Source organism: Belonocnema kinseyi, chromosome 8, assembly GCF_010883055.1.
Source record: "Belonocnema kinseyi isolate 2016_QV_RU_SX_M_011 chromosome 8, B_treatae_v1, whole genome shotgun sequence".
Lineage (NCBI taxonomy): Eukaryota > Metazoa > Arthropoda > Insecta > Hymenoptera > Cynipidae > Belonocnema > Belonocnema kinseyi.
The window spans coordinates 19,113,116-19,129,442 of NC_046664.1; the positions used below are offsets into that span (position 1 = coordinate 19,113,116).

At 23.5% G+C, this 16,327-nt stretch overlaps 1 protein-coding gene across 6 annotated transcripts in view; it reads left to right on the forward strand.

Moving 5' to 3' along the window:
* The window catches only part of LOC117177926 (glutamine--fructose-6-phosphate aminotransferase [isomerizing] 2), a 114,512-nt gene that overhangs the window by 39,250 nt on the left and 58,935 nt on the right, over positions 1-16,327 (forward strand). For all 6 annotated transcript variants that reach the window (XM_033369039.1, XM_033369042.1, XM_033369043.1 and 3 more), the window contains exons 4-6: positions 4,579-4,722; positions 12,632-12,798; positions 15,923-16,064. In XM_033369039.1, coding sequence (XP_033224930.1) covers positions 4,579-4,722; positions 12,632-12,798; positions 15,923-16,064 — 453 coding nt within the window. The remainder of the gene's footprint in view (positions 1-4,578; positions 4,723-12,631; positions 12,799-15,922; positions 16,065-16,327) is intronic.

A 16,327-nucleotide genomic window follows, 5' to 3' on the forward strand; every position in this document is an offset into this window, starting at 1 on the left:
AGCTCCAAGGAGATTATGTTGAAAAATAAAAAAAAATTTACCCAAAAAAAATTGTTTTTATACTTCATTCTAAGGACTTATTGAACTACCCTCGTAATAAGAGGAAGAAAAAATAAAACGAGCTTTACACAGTGATCATAATAATCATTTCTCCAGCAACCCTATCAAATTTAGTCACGTTTTGTGGTAAAGTCTAATTTGTTTATTTACATATTTCTAACATTTATTGATAAACCAAAACCTGAAGTACTTGTAACTGATCATTTTCCAATGTACTCACTAAATTTGAATCAGTTAAATTTTTTACAAATTTCAATCAGTGGCTCGATTCTAGCCATGAAACAGTTCTTTTTAATAACTTATCAGTAAAAACTACTCATTCATAGCTAGAGTTGAGCCGCTAGTTGAAATTATTAAAAATTTTAACTAATTCAAATTTAGGGAGTAGGCCGGGAATTACGGAAATCGTTAATTCCCGAGATGCGTCACGAATGCGTCACGAATGTGTCACGAATTGCGGTAATCGGTATTTTCAGAGATGTTTTGAAAATATGTTACATAATAATTTTGAGTAAATTTTTTAAATAAATCTCCCTTAGTGCAAATACTCATATAAGTGCACATATTATTCAATATATATTTTATTAGGCACTGTCTATATTTCAGGAATTGTCCGTATCGTTTGCCCTGCAGAAGTTGGAAAAGGGGTTCGAATTACGGAAAATTCCATAACATTAGCCCTGAATGGCCCCTCGGATTAATGATTGATAATTTTATTTGAAAACCTTTCTATTTCGTTGAGAATTTTTTGTTCTAAAATCTATTTCTAATGAAAATTCAACTATTCCATGTCCTGTTAAACATTATTTTTTTTCGTTAAAAATTCCTTTCTTTGGTTGAAAATAAGTTCCCTGATTGAAAATTAATTTTTAACCAAATTGAACTATTACACTTTATGTTGAAAATTGATCTTTTTTTATCTAAATTTAATCTTTTTAGTTGAAAATTCATCTGTTTGGTTGGAAATTGAACTATTTTGTTGGCAATGGTTTTTGGGAAAAATTCAAATCGGGGGTGGAAAATTCTTCTTCTTTTTTTTTTTTTTAAATTAATTTTTTTAACTGCAAATTTAACTATTCCATGTTTGGTTCAATATTTATCTTCTTCACTCAAGATTTATTACTTTTTGTTAAAAATGCATTTCTTTGATTAGAAATTAGTTCTTTGGTTGAAAATTAGTTTTTCAACTGAAAATTCAACTATTTCATTTTCTGACGAAAATTTACCTTTTTTTATACAAATTTTTTCTTCGTGGTTGAAAATTCATATTTTGTTTAAAAATTGAACTATTTAGTTGCAAATGATTTTATTTTGTTAGAGCTTTGTCTTTTTGGATAAAAAATTCAAGTTCTGGTCTAAAAAATCATTTCTTTGTTTGAATATTTATTATTTTAGTTTAAAATTAATTTCTTTGGTCAATACCACTTTGTTGAATATTATTTTCTTTCTGTTAAAAATTAATTTTTTAACTGAAAAGTTAACTATTAACTAGTTGTTTTTAAAAATTATTTTATCAGCGAATTTAACTATTTTGTTCAAAATTTGTCTTTTTTGGTAGAAAATTAGATTAAAAATTAAATATTCAAATACTGAGTCAAAAATTCCTTTTTTGGTTGAAGATTAATTATTTTAGTTAAAAAAATATTTTCGTTTCTTAACAATTTAACTATTTTGTTGTACATTTTATTTTAAGATTACTTTTTTAATATAAAATGTAACTATTCCATGCCTGATTAAACATTTATCTACTTCACTTGAAAATTTAACAATTTGGTTGACAATTTATGTATTTTGTTGAAACTTTTTCTTTTGTGGCAAAATATTAATTCGCTGGATGACTAATTCTCCTTGTTGATTAAAAATGCATTTCTTTGGTTGAAAATTTAATTATTAGGTTAAAAGTTTCTTTAAAAATTCAAAATCTTTTTTGTTGGAAATTCATTTCTTCAATTGGAAATTTGTGTTTTATTATTAAAAATTAATTTTTCTTTGCTGAAAATGTAAGTATTCCATTTATTGTCGAAAATTAATCTTTTTTGGCAGACGTTTCAACTTCTTCGTTAAAAGTTCGTCTGTTTGGTTAAAAATTTAGCTATATTGTTAAAAGTTTATATATCTTGTTTAAAATTTGTCTTATTGGTAGAAAAGTCATCTTTTTTGTTAAAAATTGAACTATTGGGTTCAAAATTCACATTTTTTGTTTAAATATTCATTATTTTATTTAAAAATTAATTTATTCGCTTAAAATTGTTGAAAATTCGTTTAGTTGAAAATGAATTTTTTTGACTGGACATGTCGCTATACCGGTTTTGTTAGAAACTTTTTTTTTAGGTAAAAATTCATTTTCTGTCTTTTTTAAGTTCAAAATTCAATTACTTTGGTTAAAAATGCATTTTTTTTAGTAGTAAATTCCAGTTTCTTGTCAATAATTCGTCTTTTGGCGTGAAAATTCAACATTTTGTACGGGATTTTTGTATTATTGGTTGAAAAATCTTTCTTGGTTGCAAATTTATGTATTTTATTCATACTTTCTTTTTTTGTGAAGAATATTAATCCTACTGGTGAATACATCACTTTTTGGTCAAAAATTCATTTATTTCGTTGAAAATTTAACTATAAGGTAGGAAATTCCTTTAAAAATTCCAAATTTGGTAGAAAATTCATATGTTTTCATATAAATGAATCATTTTCTTGGTAGAAAATTAATTTTTTTTCTTTGAAAATTCATTGGTTTGTTCGAAAATTGAACTATACGGTTTAATACTACTTTTAAAGTTCAAAATTTCGTTGCAGATGTATTTATTTGTTTAAAAATTCATGTTTTTGGGTGGAAAATTAATCTTTTTGGTTAAAAGTTGATTTTTATTAGCTAAAAATAATTTTTTTTATTAAAAATTAATTTTTTGAACTGAAAATTTAACTATCATATCTTTGGTTGAAAATCCATCTTTTTTAGCCGAAAATTCAACTTAAATGTTTGAAAATTTATTTTAATTGTTAAAAAAATTATTTTTCTAATTCAAAATTAAACTGTTCTTTTTTTTTGGTTAAAAGTGTTTCTATTTTTGCTACAAAATTCACGTTTTTGATTAAAAATTCAACTCTTAGTTAGAAAATTCCGTTAAAAATTAAAATGTTGGGTTACAAGATCGTGTATTTTGTTTCATTTCTTTGGTTGAAAATTGGAAACTGTCTTTTTTTGTATAAAGTAATTTTTTTCAAATCTAGTTATTCCATTTATGTTCTAAAATTGATATTTTCCTTTTAAAAATTAACTCATTTTGTTGAAAAATCGTATTTTTTCAGTCGAAAAATTAATTATTTTGGTACATATTTTTCTGTTTAATTTAACAGTTTTTTATTGAAAATAAAAATATTTTGTGGTGGAAATAACAACTATTACACTTTTTGTTAAGAATTCATTTTCTTAACCCTCAAAGTGCATACATGGTAAAAATCACGGTAAAGTGCATGGTGGGTGATAAACACCCAAGCGTATTTAATCATGTATTTGTTTAACCCCTATTGAATATTTTGGCACAATAAAAATATCCGATATAGTTTAAGGTATCTTTCATAATGTTGAGTTTATTTTATAGCCATTTATTTATTTTAAGTTTGTTAAAAAAATTATTGAAAAAAGTGAAAAAAAAGTTTTTTTACTTAAAAATTCATAACTCACACAATTTTAATTATTTTAACCTGAACACTTATGACTATACTTTTGAAATAGTGTAATTTCATAAAGAAATATTGCAACATGGGTGCTTTCAAAAAAGACATTTAGTTGCTAAGTTGAAAAGTCCATTTTATGATAAAATGATGAATCAGATTTTTTGCCTTTAAATCGATTTATTATTATGAAAATTAAAGAGCTTGGAAATGTAATACTATAAAAATACAAGAAATTGAAAAAAACATATATAACTGTATTTTTATAAGTATATTTATTCAACACATCCACAGTCTGCTCTCGCATGACTTGTTGTTCAACAACCAAAATTTTCTCCAAAATTACTTTTTCACTCACTAAGTGCACACTGGGTGTTACTTACCCCACGATTTTTTCACATCCATTTTCAGCTGCTGCTGGTAGTAGACTGACGCTTGACGCAGTATGCTAAACGACTTTACTTACAGTTAGTGTCTCCAACTAAGGTTAGATGGCGACACTTGCTCAATTTTTTCGAATTAAGTATGGTTTATAAGAATTTGAAAATTGCTTGGGGTATCCGAGACCCACAATGCACTTTAAGGGTTAAATCAAACATTCATTAGTTTGGATAAAAATTTAACTGTTTTTGTTGAAAATTCCCTTTTAATTGATAGAAAATTGCTTATTTTAACTAAAAAAAATGTAATAATGGAGTTTTACATTCATAAATCTAAAATCTTTGTCAGTTCTATTATGCACACAAATGTCTCGCCTATTAAGTTAGTTTTTTTTATTTTTCTCCAGCCATTTCTGATTGATTCATTAAAATTATTTCATTTTTACATTTATTTTTGCGATTTCAGGTACCAATCTTGAGTTTGAGTCGCAAATAGAAAGTCACGTTGGAATTGCTCACACCCGTTGGGCAACTCATGGGGTTCCATCTGAAGTTAATTCACATCCCCAGCGATCTGATGAAGGACATGGATTTGTTGTTGTTCACAATGGTAAATTTGAATTGTATTTATTTAAAATTTATGTATTTTAATTTTATATTACATTGTTTTATTATTTTTATATTGGCTGTGTTTAGTTATCCCGAATTTCTGGACTTTTTTGGATGAAAAGTATTCTTTCTAAAAAATGGTCTTTTTTATTTAAGAGTTTTTTTTAGGAGATATATGGCATTTATTTTTGTATAAAGATGTAACTGTTTTGCTGAAAAATAAATTATTTCCCAGAAAAATTAAAACTTTTTTAAATTCGTTTTTTTATGTTGAAAAGCCAATTGAAATTTTTCTGGGTGAAAATTCAACTCTTTTTTTGAAAGTTTGTCTTTTTGATTTTGAAATTCGCCTGTTTTAGCAGAAATGACATCTTCTTAGATAAAAATAAAACTTTTTGGTATTAAAATTCAACAGTTTTGTTCAAAATGCATACTTTTTGGTTAAAAATTTTGCTGCATTGTTGAAAATTGAACTATTTTGTAGAAAATTTACTTTTCGTTCGAATTTAATACTTTGTTGTTAAAAAGAGAACTGAAATCCTTTCTGGATGAAAAGTCCATTTTTTTTAATTCGTTTTTTTTTGTTAATTAAGTATCCATCTGTTTTGAGAGAAATTTAATGTTTTTTGAATAAAAATGCAACTACTTGCTACAGAATTCAACTTGTTTAGTAGAAAAAATTTGTCTTTTTGGATTAAAATTTTCATTTTTTTCTTATAAACTTCTTTTTTTTAAAAAATTCATATTTTTCTCCCGAAAATTCAACTGGAATCTTTCTTGAATGAAAGTTCAACTATTAAGAAAAATATATCGGTTAAAAAAAAGTTTATCCTTTTTAGAAAAAATGCAACTTAAACATTTTAAATTTGTTTCGTGGCAATTAGTTTCTTGGTTCGAAAATCCATATTTTGATCGTGAAAAGTCAACGTTAAGTGGAAAATCCTTTTTTTAAATCGATCTTTTTCAGTTCCAGGTTCTCCTTTTCTGGTAAAAAAATGTTTTTTTTTCTTTGAAATTTCATTTATGTCGAGTAAAAATGCATCAGTTTCGTGGCAAATTACTTTTTTGCTGAAATGTCATATTTTTGGTTTGAAAATTCAATTTTTGTAGAGAAAATTTGTCTTTTGGCTTGTAGGTTAAACAATTTTGATAAACTTTTATTTCTTTCTTGAGTGAAAAATCTTCATTTGTGAAAATTGAATCTTTTTGGTTTAAAAATTATTTTTTGAAAATAAATTTCATTTTCTTTGATTGAAATGTAAACTATGATACTTTTTTGTTGGGAATTTACCTTTTTAGGCAAATTTGTCCAATTTTGCGTGAAAAAAAGAAACTTAATTTAATAAAAGAAATTTTCAACATAATAGATTAATTCTCAATATAAAAATATGAATTTTCAACCGAACAAGATTAATTTTGTACAAAAAAAACAAGAATTTTCATCGGAATACGTGAATTTTTAAACCAATGGTTGAATTTTCTACCAAAAATGGTATAATCACATTTTCTCTGACCTAAATTAGTTTTTGACAAAACTGAAAAGGAATTTTCAAAAAAGTAATTGTATCAATGAAGAAGGTAAATTTTTAACCAGGAAGAATAATTTTCTAACGAAAAAGACGATTTTTCAAACAAAAAATAGAGTTTTTAACCAAAAATGACATAAGTTTTTAATTACAAAAATTAATTTTCTACTAGATAAATAAAATTTAAAAAAGCTGAATTCTCTACCAAAACAAATGAATTTGTTATCAAATAGTTACATCTTTTATGAAAAAGATGGATTTTCAACCTAGAGGATTAATTTTCTACAAAAAATTTTTTTTTATTCAAAAAATGAATTGAATTACCAACTAAAAAAGATAAATTTTCAATTTCAAATATAAATTTGCAATCAAAAAGGATATGATCGAATTTTGTTTTACAGAAATTAGTTTTTGAATAACTAAAAAGAAATTTTCAACAAAATAATTAAATTCTCAATGAAGAAAGAAAAATGGTCATTTTAACAAAAAATTGTATATTTTACTTTGAATTTTTGTTTATTATTTTTTTGAAACTTTTTAAAATGACAAATAAAAATTTTTTGTACTCAAACGAATTTGAAAAAAAGTTAAAAAGTTTGCTAAATTGATAAATAAAAATTGTGGTTTAAAAGTGCAAAGTGCCTTATTTAAAGTGAATTTTTATCATCAGCATGAGTTGGAATAAAATAGTTCTATTTAACTTTCTACCAAAAAAGACAAATGACGCATTTCATATCAAGTTTATTAAGAATTCATTATATTTTTTTCAAGAAATTAAATTTCAAATAAAATGTTGAATCATCAACCAAAAAATGAGTTTTTAACAGTCTTTTTCAATTTTCAACCAAGTGGTTGAATTTTCAACAACAAAATTTCTATTGTTGTAAATTAAACAAAAACAAAAATTTAATTTTCAACTTTTAAAAATTCCATTGTTGGTAATGAATCAAAAACTGTATTATTAACTGTTGAAAACTGAAGAAAATTGATCATTGAATTTTTAATAATAGAAAATTCAAGTGTTGAAAATTGATATTGTACTTTGAACAAAATAGCTGCATTTTTAAATAAACTAGTTCAATTTTCAACCAAAAAGATTAATTTCCAACTACAAAGTGAAATTTTCTACAAAAAAGTCAAGTTTGTAACAATAAAGTAAAATCCTCAAATCAAAACAGATTAATTCTAATAAAAAAGTTGCATTTAAAAGAAAAAAGATGAAATTTCTATAAAAAAAAAATGCATTTTCAAACCAAAAAGACAAATTTCATGGAAAGTTCATTAAGAATTTATTTATTTATTTCAACAAAGTAAATTTAAAATAAAATGTTGAATCTTCAACCAAAAAATTAGTTTTCAACAAAGTAGTTCAATTTTGAACCAAGTAGTTGAATGTTCAAAAACAAAGCTTCAACAAAAAATGCAATATTTGAATTTTTAAATAAAAAGAATAAATTTCAATTAAAAAAAGAAGGAATTTTCAACTGTTGAAAATTGAAGACAGTTGAAAATTGAATTTTCAACAGAAGAAAATTCAACTGGTGAAAATTGAAGAGATTTGAAAATCGAATTATTTACTTTTGACCATTAAAGAAAATTGAATTGTAAACAGTAGAAAATTAAACTTTAAAGGAAATTGAGAATTTAATATTTAGCACTAGAAAATTCAACTTTTAAAAATGAAATTATTAACTGTTAAAAATGGTAGAAAATTGATAATTGAATTTTCAAAGGCTTAAATTTAATGGTTGAAATTCGAAAAAAAATTAACTTTTTAATATTCAATGGCTGAAAATTGAATAAAATTGATCATTTAATTCTTAATAATAGCAAATTCAACTGTTGAAAATTGAGAAATTAAAATATTATTATTGACTGTTGGAAATTGAAGAAAATTGAGACTTGAATTTTTAACTGTTAAAAGTTGAAGAAAATTGATAATTGAATTTTTGACAGAAAATTCAATTGTTGAAAATTGAAGATAATTGACAATCGAATTATTGACTGTTGAAAAAAGGATAAAGTTGCTTAAGTGAACGTTTAGCAATGGATAATTCAACTGTTAAAAATTGAGGTCAATGGAAAATTGAATTATTGACTGCAGGAAATTGCGGAAAATTGATAATTGAATTTTTGACAAAAAATTTCAATGTTTAAAATTGAAGATAATTGAAATTGAATTATTGACTGTTGGAAATTGAGGAAAATTTATGATTGAATTTTCAACAGTTGACAATTCTAATATTGAAAATTGATGAAATTCGAATTTTTGAATGCTGTTGAAAATTGAAGAAAATTGAGAATTGAATCTTCAGTAGTAGATGATTCAGCGGTTGAAAATTGAGGAGGGTTGAAAATCGAATTATTAACTGTTAAAACTCAAAGAAATTTGATCACTAAATATTCAGCAGTTTAAAATTCAATGGTTGAAATTCGATTAAAATTAAAAATTAAATTTTTAACTGTGACTGTATGAGAAAATCAAAAATTGAAGTTTCTACTCTCGAAGCTTGAAGAAAATTGGATTTCAAACAGTTGAAAATTCTATTGTTAAAAATTAAACAAAAACAAAAATTGAATTTTCTACTGTCGAAAATTAAAGAATATTAATAATTGAATTCTTAACAATAGAAGATTCAACTGTTTAAAATTGAGAATTGAAAATATTATTGACTGTTGGAAATTGAAGAAAATTGAATTTCCAACAGTTGAAATTTCTCTTGTTTAAAATTGAAGAAGATTGAAAACTGAATTTTCAACACTTCAACATTGAAGAAAATTGATAATATGAATTTCTGACAGAAAATTCTAATGTTAAAAATTGAAGGTAATTGAAAATCGAATAATTGACTGTTGGAAAATAAAGAAAATTGATCATTGAATTTTCAACAATAGAAAATTCAACTGTAAAAAATTAAGGGCAATTGAAAATTGAATTATTGGCAGTTCGAAATTGAGGAATATCGATAATTGAATTATCAACAGTTGACAATTCTATTATTGAAAATTGATGACCTTTGAAAATTGAATTTTTAACCCTTTAAAATTGAAAAAAATTGATAATATGAATTTTTGACAATATCCAAATGTTAAAAATTAAAGATAATTGAAAATCGAATTATTGACTGTTGTAAACTGAAGAAAATTGATAATTGAATTTCGAACAGTTGAAAATTCTCTTGTTGAAAATCGAAAAAGATTGAAAATGAAATTTTTAACTTCGAAATTGAATAAAATTGATAATTGAATTTTTAAAAGAAAATTAAAATGTTGAAAATTAAAAATTATTTAAAAGCGAATTATTGACTGTTGAAAAATGAAGAAAATTGATAACTAAATTTCGAACAGTTGAAAATTCTCTTGTTGAAAATCGAATAAGATTGAAAATTAAAATTTTAACTTCAAAATTGAATAAAATTCATAATTGAATTTTTAAAAGAAAATTAAAATGTTGAAAATTAAAGATAATTTAAAAGCGAATTATTGACTGTTGAAAAATGAAGAAAATTTATTGAGTAAATTTTTAAGAATGGAAAATTCAACTGTTGAAAATTGAGGAGAATTGAAAATTGAATTATCGACTGTTGGAAATTGGGGAAAATTGATCGTTGAATTTTCAATAGTTGATAATATTATTTTTGAAAATTTATGAAAATTGTATTTTTGAATGTTAAAAATTGAAGAAAATAAAAATTTTAACAATGGAAAATTCAACTGTTGAAAATTGAGGACAATTAAAAATTAAATTATTCAATGTTGGAAATTGAAGAAAATTGAGAATGGAATTTTAAACAGTTGACAATTCTATTATTAAAAATTAAACAAAAACAAAAATTGAATTTTCAATTGTTGAAAATTGAAGAACATTGATAATTGACTTCTTAACAATAGAAGATTCAGCTGTAGAAAATTCAGAATTGAAAATATTGTTGACTGTTGAAAATTGAATTTCCAAAAGTTGAAATTTCTCTTGTTGAAAATCGAAGAAGATTCAAAATTGAATTTTCAACTTTTCAAGATTGAAGATAACTGATAATACGAATTTTTTACAGAAAATCCAAATGTTGAAAATTGAAGATAATTGAAAATCGAATTATTGACTGTTCAAAAATGAAGAAATTTGAATTTTTAGCAATGGAAAATTCAGCTGTTGAAAATTGAGAATTGAAAATTGAGGAGAATTGAAAATTGAATTATTGACAGTTCTAAATTGAGGAAAATTGAGAATTGGCTTTTCAACAGTTGACAAATCTATTATTGAAAATTGATGAAATTTGAATTTTTGAACATTCAAAATTGAAGAAAATTGAATTTTTAAGATTGGAAAATTCAACTGTTTTAAGATTGTGGACAATTAAAAATTGAATTATTAATTGTTGGAAATTGAAAATTGATCATTGAATTTTCAACAGTTGACAATTGTATTATTGAAAATTGAAGAAATTTAAAAATTGAATTTTTGAATGTTGAAAATTGAATTTATAACATTGGGAAATTCAACTTTTAAAAGTTAAGGACAATTAAAAATTGAATTATTGACTGTTCGAAATTAAAGAAAATTGAGAATTAAATTTCCAATAGTTAAAAATTCTCTTGTTTAAAATTGTATACGATTGAAAATTAAATTTTTAACTTCAAATTTGAAAAAAATTGATAATTGAATTTTCGACGGAAAATTCAAATGTTGAAAATTGAAGATAATTTAAGAGCGAATTATTGACTGTTGAAAAATAAAGAGAATTGATTAAGTGAATTTTTAAGAATGGAAAATTCAATTGTTGAAAATTGAGTAGAATTGAAAATTGAATTATTGACTGTTGGAAATTGAGAAACATTGATCTTGAATTTTCAACAGTTGACAATTATATTATTGAAAATTGATGAAAATTGAATTTTGGAATGTTCAAAATTGAAGAAAATTGGATTTTTAAGATTGGAAGATTCAAATGTTGAAAATTGAGAACAATTAAAAATTGAATTATTGACTGTTGGAAATTGAAGAAAATTGACAATCGAATAATTGACTTTTAGAAATGAAGGAAAATTGATAATTGAATTTTTAACAATGAAAAATTTAACTGTTGAAAATTAAGGACACTTGAAAATTGAATTATTGACAGTTCGAAATTGAGGAAAATTGAGAATCGGATTCTCAACAGTTGACAATTCTATTATTGAAAATTGAATTTTTTAATGTTCAAAATTGAAGAAAATCGAATTTTTAAGATTGGAAAATTCAAATGTTGAAAATTGAGGACAATTAAAAATTGAATTATTGACTGTTCGAAATTGAAGAAAATTGAGAATTAAATTTCCAATAGTTAAAAATTCTCTTGTCTAAAATTGTATACGATTGAAAATTAAATTTTTAACTTCAAATTTGAAAAAAATTGATAATTGAATTTTCGAAGGAAAATTCACATGTTGAAAATTGAAGATAATTTAAGAGCGAATTATTGACTGTTGAAAAATAAAGAGAATTGATTAAGTGAATTTTTAAGAATGGAAAATTCAATTGTTGAAAATTGAGTAGAATTGAAAATTGAATTATTGACTGTTGACAATTGAGAAAAATTGATCATTGAATTTTCAACAGTTGACAATTTTATTGTTGAAAATTGAAGAAATTTTAACATTGAATTTCTAATTGCTCAAAATTGAAGAATATTGATAATTAAATTTTCGACAGTAGAAAATTCATCTTTTGAAAATGGAAGACAATTTGACAATCTAATTATTAAGTATTGGAAATTGTAGAAAATTGATAAATGAATTTTCAATAGTCGAAAATTTCGATTGTTTTTCTAGAAAATTGGATATATTACTGTTTAAAATGGAAAAACATTCAATTGATTCATTGATTTAATTGAAGTGATTAAATTTTCCACAGTTTAATTTATAGCAGTTATTTTTTCTTTAATTTTCAACTAATAAATTGAATATGTGTGTTCAATAAATAAACAATTTAATCCTGATTATCTCTTGTAACTAAATTCAATGTATAAATAAAGATCTATAATGTCAGCCGGGATTAAAAAATCATTTAGAATTGTTAAAAAATACAACATTTCGTATAGAAAGATTGCTTCTTCTTTTCTTCATGTAAAAATTAATCTTTAATCTTTTACAGTGGATAATGAACCTGCAGTAGATGATCATTAATTAAAAGCATTATTATTAAAAATTTATTCTAATTATAATTTTTAATTAGCTTAATGTCTTAGCTATTAATTTTAAAAAAATTATTTTTTTATAGATTATTATTTTTAATTAATTATTATTGTAGGCTCATTATCTACTGTAGGGTTATCCCCCTTAAATGTGAAAAAAATGATATGAAATTGTATGCAAGTTTTATTTTTATACTTATATTTCGTGATGCAGGTATCATTACAAATTATAAGGAAGTGAAAACTCTTCTTGAACAAAGAGGGTACGTTTTTGAGAGTGAAACTGACACGGAAATAATTGCAAAATTAATCCATCATCTTTGGGTTCAACACCCGACCTACTCGTTCCGCGAACTCGTCGAACAAGTTGTTCAACAACTAGTAAGTCTTCCTGTTTCTATTTTTTCTAAAAATTCAATCCGTATATAATTTTACCGTACGTTTAACAGTATCTAAAGTGTAATCCTAATTCTATAAATTCTCTTTTATCGTATCCAATAAGGTGGGTTGAGAATAAAATTTCAATTCTAAAAAAGTATAATTAATTTGGAATTGATAGCAGGCCTCGGAATCTCCGAACTATTAACACTACTTGACACTTTTTTTCAATCGATGATACTATTTTGCTACTATTTCGAAAAAAAATAACACTGAAGACACTATTTTCAAATGAAAAAGAGGAATTTTTTATCGATGAAAGATTTTTATGGCAATAAAGAAAAAAAATTATCAAAAATGTTTTATTTTTAAGTGGAAAACATGCAATTTACACAAGACAGTCGACTATTTAAACAATTAGTTAAATTTTGAAGCAAGAAGATTAATTTTCTACTAAAAAAGACAAATTTTCAATTAATCAGATAAATTTTCAATAAAATAGTTAAAACAGTGGATGTGATGTTAATACCATATTTTATTGGATTAACTTTTATTTATTTTTTTTATTTCTACATTTTTTTAAACTAAATAGTTGATTTTTGTATCGAGAGAGGCGAATTTTTAACAATAATGTTAATTTACAATCAATAATTTGAATTTTAAACAAAATAGTCAATTTTTTTAAACGAAAAATTTAATAGCTGATATTGCTATAAAAAATTAAAATAAACAGTTTGAGTTAACCAAGAAAGACGAATTTTCAAAAAAATACATAAATTTCCAACCAAATAATTGAATGGTTTATCAAATTTTTGAATCTTTGATTAAAAACTACAAAATGTCTACAAAAAATTCAAATTTTTAACCAAAAAAGGTGAACTTTCTGCAGAGTGAGATTAATTTCTAAACCAAAAAGATGAATTTTCAACAAAATGGTTGAATTTTCCATGATAAAAAAATTTTTATTTAGAAAAGAAAAAGAAAAAATAATCAAATCGTGGTCTTTTCGAGCCAAGAAGTATTTTCAAACAAGAATTATGATTTTTTAACAATATTTTTAAATTTTCACAAAATAATTTAATTTTCAGCCAAATATTCATATAAATTTTAAACAATATAGTTAATTTACAATCAACCAGTTGAATTAAAAAAGGTCCAATTTTTAATTACAAAATTACTTTAAAAAACTGAACTTTTAACTAAAATTATAAACTTTAAACAAAAAAATGAACTTTTAAGAATGTACTTCAACTGAGAACCAAGGATTTGAATTTTCAACCTAAATAAAAAGATTTTTTGAACGAAAAATTTAATAGTTGATATGGCAACAACCAATTTAATTTTTTTTAAACCAGTTTAATTTAACCAACCGACCAATTCAGTAAAAGATGCGTAAATTCTCAATCAGATAGTGGAGTTTTCTACCAAAGTTTTAAAATTTGGTAGCAAAACCTATAAAACTTCTAAAAAGATTTGAGTTTTTAACCCGAAAATGTGAGTTTAAACAAAATACATTTTTGAACTGAAACATAATAATTATTCTCTAGACGGTTGCATTTTTTAACCAAAAAAGAAGCGATTTCTACAAAATGAGATTAATTATTAATCCGGAAAGATGAATGTTCGACCAAATAGCTGAAATTCCAAAAAATTGTTGAATTTTTAATTATAAAAAAAATTTCGAGTCAGGAAAGAAAAAATGTCAATCAGATTGTTGAATTTTCAATCCAAAAAGACGTATTTTTAACCGAGAAATGAGAATTTTTAACAATATTGTTAAATTTCTCAAAATGATTTAATTTTTAACTAAATAGTTAAATTTTCTAATAATATGTTGAATTTAAGAGCCGAAAATATAAATTATCTACGAAACAATTGAATTTTCAAAAAAAAATTAATTTTCAACCGAAACAGATTAATTTTTTACAATAAAGTTCCATTTTAAATTAAAAAAATGAACTTTTATACAGAAAGAGATGAATTTTCAAATCAAAAAATAAATAATCAACAATATGGTTGAAATTTTCAATAAAAAAAACCTATTTTATCAAAAAAAATAAAATTATTGATTAACCGGGCTCGAAAAAATGTGTTAAAAAATGTCTTGTTTGCAAATTGCTGTAAATCAGAAAAATCTCCCCAATTTTTTGTAGATTTGAAGCTACTATTTTCGGATGAAATTGTTAAAACAATTTTTTTTAAGAGAAAAAAAATTTTTTGAACAAATAATTATTATTTTAAGATTGTTTACTTATTTTCCAAACTGGAAACTGTAGAGTTTTAGGGAATATTTTCTCCGACAAAATAAGCAATGATTCATTAAGTTTGAAATAGTTTAAAAAGCTGGTAAAAAGCAACATTAAGAAAAAATTCCAATAAAAAAATATTGTTAAAATAATTATTTTTTCTAAGATTTAAATTTGTTTTCATGAAAAATCAGGTTTTTTCTTTTACAAGCCATCACTGATATCATTCCAATTTTTAGAATTATAAAAAACTTTTTATTTATTATTACTTATGTTCTTTTTAAATAAAAGGAGATTATTTGTCATGAAAAAATTTTGGAACATATACAATTTTTTGTTTAGGAAATTTTGTTTTTAACCCAATTTTTTTTCTCATCTCTTCTCACGAAATTGTTGCAAATGAAACTTTTGGCGTCATTCAGTTTTTAGTAATAAATGCATTATTATCAAATATAGTTGATTTTTTTTTAATAAAATTCTTTGTTTAAAAAATAGTTTTTTAATCATTCTAGTAATTAAAAAATTTATAAAAAAAATAAAATGAGATCAAGTTTTAGATAATCTTTTTTCCAGTAAAATGAGATGACACTAATCAAAATCTCAACATTTTTCAAAATTTGATAAGAAGCGATAAAGAAAAAAAGTTCGGTTGAATTTTGTTTTTTAAGTAAACAATTTCTTAATGTTTCAACATTTTCCCCTGAAAATCTTTTTTTCCCTCAACATGTTTTTCTGTGCTCATAATAAATTAAAGTTGAAAATGATTTATTGTCAAGGCTCCATTTGTTATTTGAAATTGTTTATAGGACAAATTAGAAATAATAATATGAAAAAAAAGAACAAAAAAAAATGCAACAATGCAACTTTAATTATAACTTCAGGAAGGTGCCTTCGCCCTTTGCTTTAAGAGCAAATATTTCCCAGACGAATGTGTTTCAACCAGACGAGGATCTCCATTGCTTGTTGGAATAAAAACAAAAACTCGTTTGGCCACCGATCACGTTCCTATTCTTTATGGAAAAGGTAAGCAAAATCTGCACAAAAAAATCACGATAATTAATTTTTCAGTCGAAAACTTCAGGACAATTCGAGGGATTTAGAATACGAAAAAATATTTTTTTTATTCAGGAATTTAGGTGACAAATATAAGGGTAAAAACACCCCTAGGTCTGATTTTAAACTTCCCTTGGAACGTGAAATCGTTCATATTTCCACTAACAAATTTTCGTCTTTTCTCTTATTACTTAACACTTACTTTAATTATTAATTATTAGTTAATATTTTTA